This window comes from Telmatherina bonti, assembly GCF_933228915.1.
Source record: "Telmatherina bonti genome assembly, chromosome: 2".
In the NCBI taxonomy this organism is placed as follows: domain Eukaryota; kingdom Metazoa; phylum Chordata; class Actinopteri; order Atheriniformes; family Telmatherinidae; genus Telmatherina; species Telmatherina bonti.
The window spans coordinates 28,215,688-28,227,848 of record NC_136620.1 but is presented as its reverse complement, the minus strand read 5'-3'; the positions used below and the strand labels follow the sequence as shown (position 1 = coordinate 28,227,848).

Genomic DNA, 12,161 nt, shown 5'->3' with positions numbered 1-12,161 from the left:
CTGTTTTAGCTTTTTATATTAATCAAACCAGATTTTTAGAAACCAGTAATGGTTTTAAGTTTAGACATCACATCTACATAAAAATTGTTTAAAGGGTGTAAATATAAAGGCAGTCTGTTTACAAGGGTTCATGTGTGACAGGACAATAAACTCAAAAGCTGTTTCGAGTACAGGTATTGCATATTGTGTCATTATCGCCTCAACCATGACGCAGGTAAATATTTAATGGTGATTCAAAGTGTAGCATTTGCTTTTGGAAGTTGGTGCTGTGACCCTGGATGGTCAAAAGAGCTTTCAGTAATGAAACAGGCAATTTCTAGCCTGAACAAACTAAATAAATCAAAAGGACAACACAAACCTTTGGGTTCGTTCAGGGAATTAAAGAATGTGGTGATTAGCTCAGAAACATAAAAAGGCCTGGATGCCCAACAGTGGTGGATAATTGCAGACTCTTTCCATAGTTAAGAAAAAACCCTTCATAGAATCCAATCAAGAGAAGATAGTTCTCCAGAAAGCAGACATATCATCATCCATGACTCTCATGAATAGAAAGCACCACGAGTGTAATTACAGTTCCCCCATCAGGTGCCAACCATTTACAAGACTGAAAGTGTAAAAAAGCAAAACTGGACTTTGCCCTGTTGGGTGGCTTGTTGCAGCACAGATGGATAATGATCCAAAACTTAAAACAAAATTCAGACCAGACAAGTAAAGAAATTATATGTTCTGCAACTGCAACATTTCTAGATTTTTACCCAACTGAGCAGCTTTTTCATCTAATGAAGATTAAACTTAAACATTCATTCATTTATTCATGCATTTTACTGCATTAAACATTACAGTTCAACGCAGTAAAATGCTGCAAAACACATTCCTCATCCATGTCCCTGATTTTACAACTTTAAGTATTCACTGGCTAAGAAGATAGCTAAAATATACATTTATTTCATTAAAAAAAAATTATTCCATGTATAGATATGTTAATTTGTTCAACTACATTCAAGTCAACAAAAAAGAGGGTTTTCATACTTAAGACCTGTAAATGCTAAAAACTGCTGTCATTTTAATTGACTTCTAATGTTTAAATGCCTAACTTAAACATGTTTTGGGAAATAACTGTTTTAATAAGTGATCCAATTAAATATGGCTCTTATATGTTTATTCTAAGTCTACTGGCGCTGTTATCCAACTACCTACTTTTTAAATAAACATTTACACTTAAGATAATTGCTAAACCACTTCACTTAATGCACCTAACGTGAAGGAAGTAGAGGCCAGAGAGGGAAGAGACAAAAAGATGCCAAGATAAACTATTGATTATAAGCCAAAAAAGCAATGAGTACCCTCTCCCAAGAAATCCATTTGATCATACCTCCTGATTGGCTAGATTTCTGTGTCAATGACATCAACATAGTCATTGAGCAATGATTCACCGAGACAGGGAATCTGGCCAAGATCGAAATTAACAATCTTGAACAATGGGTCAAGTCTATTACTGGACCTCTCTGTCATCAATCATATGAGGTGTTGATGTAAGATGAGGAAATACACCAACAATGACCTCTAAGTCACATTTACAATGATGAGCACTGCTGCTGACAATCATGAGCGATATTGTCAGTGACCTTGAGGCTTGCATGGTGTGGTACATGGCAGATGCTCAGTTAGCCACTGGCATTAGTTCAGCTGTGATGCCCAGAGAAGCTTTAAGAGACATAAAAAAGAGAAACAAATGGTGAAAAGCTACAGTAAAACTGATTCAGTGCACATTGAGCACATGCTGCACCTAGACAGTGTCCTTGCTCATCCATCCCTTCATCAGCCTCTGTCTCCCTTATCTGCCCTCCCCACCTCCTCCGGGCACTGAGTAGCAATATGTTGCAGAAGTAATGGTGCTGGTGACATAAGATCAATGTGTCAGGGTTAACACAAATCTACACAAAGCTGCTTAACCCCTGTTCTTATACTGATGCACAGTGACGTGGTCAGGGTGTGTGAAGTACACACGGTCACACATACATCACCAAGCTGACAACACAGGCACCAGACAATGATTTATTGGCAAAAAAGTTTCAGTTAAACCTGAAAAAGGTGCCTTTTTAGCTGCACTTACACATGAAATATGGATAAAAATGCAGAATATGCTTCCAAAGTGGGATATTTAGCAGTCATTGGAAGAGACGACTGAAAGATAACGCTGTGTAATTGCATATGATAGTATGAATATAAATCTATTGTGATGTTGCATGACACCTTCTCAGGAACATCACGAAGTAGAACCAGTAGCTCTGTTCTTAAAAGACGACTGCAGGAGACAGGCTGAATGCCATGAAAACAGATGTTACTGTTTAGCAGAGCGTACAGCGTATCCATTTAACAATTCTACCACAGAATGGGATGGAAGCAGCCCACAATATGTCGCACCTCCTTGCCATTTTTCATGCACACGACTTTCTAAAAATAGAACCAATGTTTATTTAACAGACTGCTCAATAAGAAGGTTTGTGCTTTATTACAGCTCTTCTGAGACACAGCACCATGCACTGAGATCAGGAAATGTGGAAAGCAGTCATTAATAAAGCCGCACTAAAATATTTAGCTTCAGTTAGGATTTCCAGCCTCTTCAATAAAATCCAATCAACATTGATAATTAATTTCAGGATTTGATTTGATGTCTTAATAAAGGCATTTATCCACCTCCAAAACAAGCACATTGCTCAGAGCTTGAGAACAACAGCATATTTACTTTCATAACTCTATGCTTATTAACATTTATAATAGCTTTTTCTTTTTTTTTTTACCTAAGCCCATTTATTGCCTCCTTATTTGCATTTAGATTTATCATCCTATATTATTATCAGCAATAATATGGAAAGGGTGGGTTTTGTAACTGTACACTGCACATCTACTTGCCTTATTACACAGGAAGATTTACATGAAATTGTATCAAAATGCAAAAATTAAAGTCAGTTGCAGACAATTTCTCAAACATGTGAACATTTCCTTATGCATACACACAAGCATGCTGTACACATAATATCCTTCCCTGGATGTCAGAGGCAAACTTTTATAAAACACCTGAAGAAAGAGGAACAGTGGGGTTTTTTCATCTATTTGTTTTCTTTTCTTTGAATACATTTAAAAGCAGGTAAATTAGTACAGGAACACATTCATTTAAAAGTATTTAGTTCTTAAAGCACTACACACTGAGGACATACTTCACACATACTTAAAAATAACTGTAGCATGAATAATACAGTAAAACAGGCAGATACAGTCCTAAATCTGTACCATTAAAAAGGATTAGATATGAATCAAGACTTATTGAGACTCACAGGAAGGACTTGACATCCAGGCCGCGATTCTTGATCTGGTCCATCATGTAATCCCAGCTGCCAGGATTTGCACGCAAGCGCCCTCCTACTCCACCTCCCCTATAGCGAGACGCACCTGCTGGGCTGCCCCTTGCACCTCTGGGACCGCCTCGTGTACCTGCACCCTCACCCTCACCTCTGCTGCCACCTCCCTCTCCTCTCCCAGCACCCCCGCCTCCCCCAGGCTGTCCAGGTGCAGTGTGTAATTGTCCCAAACTCTGGGATGTGGCAGGGGGGTGGCAGAGACCAGGGCCTGGAGGGTGGATAAGAGGCTGCTGAAGACTCTGCTGGCGTAACAGCGTCCGAGGTCGGGCTGGCCCAGAGGGGATGTGCTCCAGAGTGGAGGCATAGGATAAGACTGGATCACCGAAGCTGGGAGGGCAGAGGAGGAGGGAAGAAAGAGAGCGTATAGAAGGCCATGGCCGGCAGAGAATTGGATTATGAGAAGGAGAAAAGGAGTCAGAGGTAGAAGAAGAAGAAGAAGGAGGGATGGAAGAGGAAGTGGTGAGTCGGTCAGAGGTTGTGAGGTCAGGGGATGAGGTGAAGAAGAGAGGTAAGGAATCATCAGAAATCAGACAAGGTGGAACAGGGCAGTAGGAAGGCGCAGAAGAAGTCAGGTTGGAATCAGGATGCAAACAGGTAAGTTCATCCAAACAGGAAGTCGAAGATTTTGGGATAGGAGAAGAAGAAGAAGAAAGGAGGACGGTGGTATTTGAAGACAAAGTAGTGGAGCCAGAAGGTGGAGAGTTGGCAGGTGGAGACAGGAGGAGGAGGAGAGAGAAAGAGAGCAACGTAAGGCAGCAGCAGTAACAGCAGTAGCAGAAATAGCAGTACAAGGTGCAGCCTGAGTGATGATCGCTGTGTGCTGTGCTCTGCTCTGTGGGCTGCGTCGAGCAGCAGTGTGTAGACTGGGAGCTGCTCTTGTGCGTCTGCGTCAGACGTGATTGGCTCTTGCGTGTATGCGCAGTTTGAGCGTGCTGTTTGCATGCAGGTATGTTTCGTAGTGGCAGCGGTCGGATGTTGACTGTCCGTACAGGCGTGGAGCGGTTCCGTGCCACGTGACCGCGTCCAGGCGTGTTGGTCGTGGTTTTGCAGCTTCCAGGCCTGCCTGATAAAGGCTTTCTGGTCTGATGAGAGATCCCCATTTCCTCTAATCGCCAGTCAACATTTCCATCTCTGATACTCTCTCTTCCTTTCTAACTATTTTTCGTCTTTTAAATACATGCTGAAGCTCTAGAGACATTCCCAACAGCCAACCAAGTTTTACAGACTCCCTCCCTCTGTCAGCCTCCCATTTTCCACTCCTCCCCTTCATAAATGCTGTTTAATTGGCTAATTGCCTTTCCTAAAACATCATAGTCGCATGAAGGTATGTCACAGATCTTACAGTGCTATTCACTGATTTTTAAGTGCTTACATATACAGTTTCTGTGTTTTTAAGTTTACCTCTCATCATCTCTTTTTCTGTTTTCTTCTACTCACTAAATATATCTTCCTCTCTTAGATCTCTGTGTAACCCAGACAACCAGAATTAGGTCATGAGATAGCTACTCACATCAGTTAGGTGCAGTTTACTCCACTTTGCATTACCTCATTTTATACAATTTGCATGAAGCTTTTAGGGAGATCCATCACAAAAAAAAAAAGATGAACAACAATAAAAGGTGTTGCAAAACTAAACCAGTTTGTAGGGAAAACAGAAAAAAACTGATTTTTGCATGGCGACAGAAAGATGGAGAGAATGATGGGAACGATAGAAGCACAGGGTGATGATGGAGGAGAGACAGAAAATGGGGTGCGAGACACAAACACAAGAGACACAGACACTTATAGCAGCCCGAAAATAGAATCCAATTATAGACAGGGGGCAAAAAGAAAGATGAGAGGAGGAGAGAAGGAGGGAGTGAGGTAGTGAAGAGTGTAAATGTGTTGTGGAGGAAGATATCGCAGGCATAAAGTGACGATGGAAGGTGATGAAAATCACAAAAATCCAGTTTGTAACTGCCTCATTTACAGCATGCTGAATATAGACCCAATATCACATCAGACGTCATGGCTGAGGCATACATCCATACAATTTTTTCATTTTGGTCTATGTATGTATATATGTTGAACTTGAAGCATTTTATACTTCAGTGGATGAATGTGAGACTATTTTCATTGCATTTTTTTAACTTTACATGCAGCTAAAGCACTCTCTTGTATCAATCCGTTATAGTCCACCAGCTTCATACAGGAAACTGCACAGTACAGCTGGGTTACCTGCGCCAACTGAAGGTTTGGGTCAGTGTGATACAGCTTGTGTAACTATTCTTATCTTTTGCTGATGAGAGCTCACATTTCCCCAGTGCTGACACCTTGATTGGTAGCCACACAGTCACTTTCTCACCTAACCTGCACTCCCCTCCCTGCTAAACTTGACTTCTTTCTACGTGTTTCTACTTAGAATGGATTCATTCATGTAATCACGGCAGCTGCTAAGGGAAAAACTTGAAAGAATGACATTTGCATAACAGTAAAGCATCTGTTTTGCTGCAGAATAACTAGAATGTGACCGAAATGTTTGCTTTTCTCGATCTTCGGTTCTGAACTCACTTGCTGGGTCTCAATCCTCCGGACTGCATGTGGCCCTGGACCGTCTGCCACCTCCCGGCCTTCACTCCCTCTGTCACCATGCTCTTCACGCTGTCACTGCGATAAGGACCCCCCCCAGCATCCCCATGCCCAGTTGCTGCCCCCTTCTGACCCCCTGACACTGCCCCACTAAGGAAAAGAGACAGGGTGCAGAGATCCCACAGCAGACAGACGGCACAGAAAGAGGAGAATAATGACAGGCAGAGGAGAAAAAGACCAAAGAGTGTGAGAAAGACACACACAAACACACACACGCAGGAAAATAGATTGAGCAACCACATGGCTAAGGAGGTGAGACAGATCAGTAGAGTGTGTGAAGGGGCAGGCCTAGTTTTCCAGGCCAAATGAAAGGCAGGTGGAAGAAAAAGGTCTGGACTTCAGTGTGGAGGAAGAGTGAGATGGGGAGAGGAGGGCAGATAGAAGCAGTAGGAGAGCAATTTAGAGAGAGCCTGTGGAGGGTGGAAAACCAGCAACAAGTTCCTCCTTTGGGCCTTGAGGACTAATACTTCAGTGGCAACAGTGTGCAGATGGTAATCATTTACTTATTTTTTTGTCTTCCATTAATATATTTTCCTTCTGTGACGTGCAAAGTAAAGGACCTGCCTCATGAGGAACTCATCAACTTATATTCGATGTTATGATCAGTTTGTTTTTCCATTACTGTAAAAACTACTTTGACTTTGATCTGTACAATCAGACTTTTGAAATATAAGCTTATCATTTAGACACTTCTAGGAATAAATGATCATAATTCATTAGGAAGAACTTACATAAATGCATTACGTTAGAAAGGAGAAATGATCATAAGGGCAAACTAATCATACTGGCTTCCAGAAGAGGTGCAAGGTACCGAAATTAATCAGTATTCGCATTAAAAGCAGCTGTCAGCTCAGATTTCATCTCAAAAACTGGTGCAGTGACGATCAAAATTAAAGAACATTAGTGCCCTCTGGTGACATGACTTCATTTCATTAATATGCATGGCTCCTCTGTTCCTGGACACACAACAAGAGGCACTCTAGTTTTGCCTCATAGTGATAATGTGTGCAGTCATAGGGAGCTAAACTTCCATTAAGGTCACCTTTAACATTTAACTTTGACCAAGTGGCATGATGCTGCATGTGGATACATCATCAATCACAACAGCATGGATGACGCTGCCAGAGTGATGGTCAATGCAGGACACATGAGCCTCATTTACTGAGCCGAACACAAGGTGAATGTGTTTACTCTTTATCACAGCTCGAAACCCATAAATATATAGGGTCGTTAATCTTTAAGAATGTTCATAGTACTATTGAGAGCTTCAGGTTTGAGTTGTGTTTGGTAGCTGAGCTTCGCTAAGAATGCACGTAATTTTCAAGAGATGTAGTCACAAATGTATCAAACTGATTAAATGTGATTACACAGTTTTAAAAAATTGTCACTACAACCATTTTTCTGACCTGTGTGAAGAAAGTGCTCAAATAGAACCTCAAACCCAAACTATCCTCTAACGCGGAGATGGACTAAATGAGGCCCAGTGTCATTACAGAGACTAAAAGCTGCTGATCTCAAGAGGATCTCAAAAAGGAAATGATTTCCCAGCTGTCTGTTGGCTTAAGCTACATATTATTGGTTGGAGTCAGGAGGTTGTCACTGCCTCTCCTTGTGTGAATTGACATCATCACAATGTAGTCAAGTTTTAATTGAAAGTCTGTATTTTTACTGGCTCACAAATAAGTGAGAATGTAGATGCAGATAATGCAGACATTGCAATTTTTGCAACTGTTGAGGTCCACCTATTTTTTCTTTTCATGTAAAGTCAGAACCTGCTGAAAAACAAATTTATGAGCAAAAAATGACAACCTTGAGGGCTTAATAAAAAACAAACCTCTCAGCACAGAAACACAAAAGCTCTAAAGCTGGTGTCTTGAGATCAGCAACCATCATCCTAAGGCAGAGTCACCATCCACTGCGTTTATAAGCACACTGCTGCCTCCTCTCTCCAGGCAATCTGACACACATTCATCATCAGGTCTAGTAAAGATGACCAGTTATTAGACTCTTTATCAGAAAGCTGCCTGGTAGCCGGATGTCTACGCTTATAGTCCTCTCAGTGCCCAGAGGAAAATAGGTATGACCTTGCTAGTGTTTTTATTGGATTCAAGTACCAGCCGAGGGGGGAAGAAGATTTTCATTGTAAAAAAAAAAAAAAAAAAAAAAAAAAAAAGAAAATGAAAAAGAAAAGGAAAACACTGTTATCTTGTCTCCCAAAATGATAGACAAAAGATGCAGTTCAAGTGGATCAATGTTAGTGCAGTACACATTAGACATTATATTAATGGGAATTGGAAAGAAGCCACAGATGGATGTAAACTGCAGGTGAGCACTGGCACCACACTGCAACCTGGTGCAACGGTCAACCCTCCACAATGAAAGCAACAACAACAATTGGCAGATTTTAGTTCACACAAGCAAAGACCGAGTCGGCAGAAAGATGATTAAAAAAAAAAAGAAAAAAAGAAAAAAAAAGGTTGGTTAAAGTATGCACATCACTTTTGGAGAGCAAAAGCTATGAGGGTTGTCCGTCTCCATGGTCACTCCATGGGAGAAAGGTGAGAGGTTAGAAGTCAGGAGTTAGTGCGGAGCGGCAGGGCTGTAGGGAGTGAGGGGGCATCTAAACATGTGCTTCATTTAAAGGTGACACAATATGAGGAGAAGCAGCAGAAACTTGCCGAAGGGGGATTACGTAGCTGTGCTGCTTTGTCACTGCAGTAATAGTCAAATGACTTTTCGAGGATTCTGTCTGTGTGCATGTGTGGCATTTCCTTTGCTCACATTTCTCAACCAAATTATGACTAATCATTAGTAATCATTTGTGCCCTCAAGTATGCCAACACTGAAAGGGTTATTGTTGTTGTTGTAGTTACTATTGACGGTAGAAATGACATTATACAACAAAAACGGGTCTGCAAATGTGCAGTTTGTTAGATTGCAAAGCTGTGACATTTATGAAATGGGTTTTTTGCTAAATGCCTGTGGCTAAATATCCCCAATTACCCATGAGAGGATTCTGTCTTAAGGAACAGAAACATAATCAAGATTATTAAAACAACTAACATCCACATCCAATGTGTCTATTTGAAGAGTGGCTAGTGTGGTGACTACAAAAAAGGAAAAAGGGATGTGTGAAGAGTGAAGCTGGAAACAGGGATGGCAAGAAAATGAAAGGAGGAAGATGGGGAATAGAAGGAAAAGGGAGACTGGCACTGGCACTGCCCCTGCCTCGTTACAGCCCTGCTCAGTGGGAAGTCTCTTACCAGACTTGGACCAAGACTCACTTGAGCGTGAGGCGAGGATCTCCATATGGGGCATAGGGAGAAATGTTTAGTACGAACTCCTTGGGCGGATAGGAGCTCCACCTCTGCTGCACTGTGCTGCTGTCATTGTTATTCCAAAAGTCTCTGTCTAGATCACTGTGGCCAAAGAGAGAGAAAGGTCAGAGCAACACATCTACGAGCAACCTTGGCACTAACCAAGTATTCGCAACAGGTGCTCCTCCTTGTGGAGACAATGCCGGGATTGGCTTGAGGATGAGGATTGTTCTTGCAGCTGCATCAAAGGAGGATTTGAAATAAAACAGGCCACGATCTAAGTCAGTGTTTCTACCTGAAGTAGAGAGTTCAGCGTAGTGGTTGGATTTAAAAATAAAAACGGGGCAGCCTGGAGGGAAAAAGAGCAATCACAGGAGCTTTTCAGAAAGCAATGCACACTAGCAAAGACAAAGAGAAAGATAGACTGCAAAATAAAAAGATCATAATTGAATTAAGATATGCAGCATATGATTATATTTCTGTTCACCAAGAATGACACAAATCAAGAGACATATTTAACATTAAGAAGTCTGCCCACCCCCCATCATTGGTGTGAGCAGTGCGAAAGCATGAACATGAGACACAAGGCAGTGAGATAAAAAGTCAAAGTACTGAAGGAAAACGGGTGAGAAAAATCACTAATGTCATAGAAGTCAGACAGAAGTGGTAAGAGCTGTTGCACAGGGACAGAGCAGGAGAAAAAGGCAATGCACAACAAGAAAGAGGTTGAAAGCTGAAATGACCAACAGAGCACACCAATGCTGCTGGAGCCAGAGAGAAAGAGAATGCAAAAAGTAAGATACTGAAGAACCCAAGTCGAAATACATTTACAAGAAGAAGCCTCTTCTTAGTACTTAAAATTGTCTTTACAAAAAAGAAAGAAAAAGAAAAGCACAGTGAAAAAATAGCTGCAGCAAAATCAAGCTATAGAGGAGAAGTTGGGATGAGCAGGTTATAAGAGGTATTTCAGAGAATACAGGGGCACACATAGCAGTAAATATCTGACATTTTCTGGAACTGACCTATAGCCTTGTTTTACCAAGAAGACAAAATGCCTTAATCTGATTCTGGGCCCTGTAAAAAAAACATCCTAAACATTCATAAGTCAAGCATTTGACAATAAGTGTTTAAGTGTCTCTCATTTTCCTTGAACCTGCACAATTTACTGCAATGCAGAGCTGTGGCATTTAAAAGATCTTACAAGGTACAAGATAAATGCAGGAAAAGCTTTCTCCAGCCAAGAGCTTCACAGTTAGGATGATGCAGATTTAATCTAGACTGATTAAATCATTAACCTTTCTTTTTATTGTCTCCCCAAACATGCTCTTGCAGAGATTGTGCTCTTCAAGATAAAACAATGGGAGCTCATTTTCTGTATTGTTTGTGCGGTGTACATCGAGGGACTCGAAGCCGAACCAAATGGAGTTCATTATCACCAAGCTATTCTACCCCAACCAGTAACCAGGCACTTACTTGATGGCTTTCTTCTCCCCTCGCCCACGTGCAGAGTCTGGAGTGTCTGCTGTTTCCACTCCCTGCTTATTCCTCTTCCCCTTGAGCCAAGAAGAGGGAGGGGATGACAGAGGAAGCACAGAAACAAAAGGTTAGCTTAGATTTGTCCTTTGAAGTTGTGTTTTTGCTGCACTAATTTAAAGTGTAAATGCCTCTACTATTATATCAGGAACACCGTGCCATCAGTCCTCATGGCACCCTGATTACACTAATCAAAGTCAAATCAAATCTGCTGTGAAGAGCCATTTCTGACTATGATTATCATTTGCACCACCCTGAAATTTACATGGCAATTGCCTCTTTAAGGTAATCCGCTGGGTGTTGGAGAGAAGCCTCTGGAAAGTCCAGTGCAGGCTTGATTTTAAATAGCTAGAGCATGACCTGCAGTAACCATAGAAATAATGGCAATGGTAAGGTCTGCTCTGTGCTTTCTTCTAGAAAAGCTCATTACAGTTAGAGGTGTTTCACATGTGTGACACTGCAGATAATCTCTATTGACACTTTTCTACAAGAGGAACATGCTGGGGATCAGTCTAAAGCTGTCCTTCCACACAAATACCATGAATGCAACACTGAAAGTGATGCTTGGATACACATCGAGGATAGGGGAGGATTCGTCATTCCAGAAAACAGCAGCAGAAAAACTCTCTTACACACCTTAACTCAAACAGCACAGCTTGGCTAGGCTCGGATTTTAAATTGGTCAGAGGTCAATAAACTGTGGTAAGCTTGTTTGCTGGTGGCAAGGCATGAATCTCCAGCTTTGGAGGGTTCAGGTTCTGTTATGGAGGAGTACATGTGTGTTCCCAGGCTCTTAAACGTCACCAGTTTCATACTCTGTCTATAACTAAACAAAATGGCCATTAACACTAAACACAAGTGTGAAGCTTTAATTCTAACCTAACCAAAACCATCTCATAAGTTCCAGCAAACTGGGAGGGGTAATGCTGATAGTCGTATAGTAGTTACTTTAAAGAACATGTCTTGAACTGACAAAGATGGAGACCAGAGAATGATTTTACAAGACCATGGCAAAACTTTTCTTTGGTGACATCCTATAGTTTTCTTAAAGGAAAAAAGGGCCTTTCTGGTATTTATTGACACATTAATTTGTTTATTGACCTGTTTTCATATTTCTGTATTTATTTTGCTCTGTGATGGACTGGTAACCTGTCCAGGGTGCACCCTTCCTCTCGCCTATGATTGCTGGGGTAGACTCAAGCTTCTCCATGACCCTCAATTGGACTTAATGGTTAATAAAAAGAATTAATTAATTAATTAATTA

General features: G+C 41.3%; 1 protein-coding gene across 2 annotated transcripts in view; it reads right to left on the bottom strand.

Moving 5' to 3' along the window:
- Window positions 1–12,161, bottom strand: part of syt7a (synaptotagmin VIIa) — a gene marked incomplete at its 5' end in the record, with an annotated part of 83,579 nt that overhangs the window by 20,238 nt on the left and 51,180 nt on the right. The window contains 3 exons of one of the 2 annotated variants that reach the window (XM_079254342.1): window positions 5,970–6,137; window positions 9,332–9,466; window positions 10,838–10,917. In XM_079254342.1, the coding sequence (XP_079110468.1) occupies window positions 5,970–6,137; window positions 9,332–9,466; window positions 10,838–10,917 (383 nt within the window). Of the gene's footprint in view, window positions 1–3,335; window positions 3,747–5,969; window positions 6,138–9,331; window positions 9,467–10,837; window positions 10,918–12,161 lie in introns of both variants that reach the window. The other variant, XM_079254341.1, reaches the window with a different exon arrangement.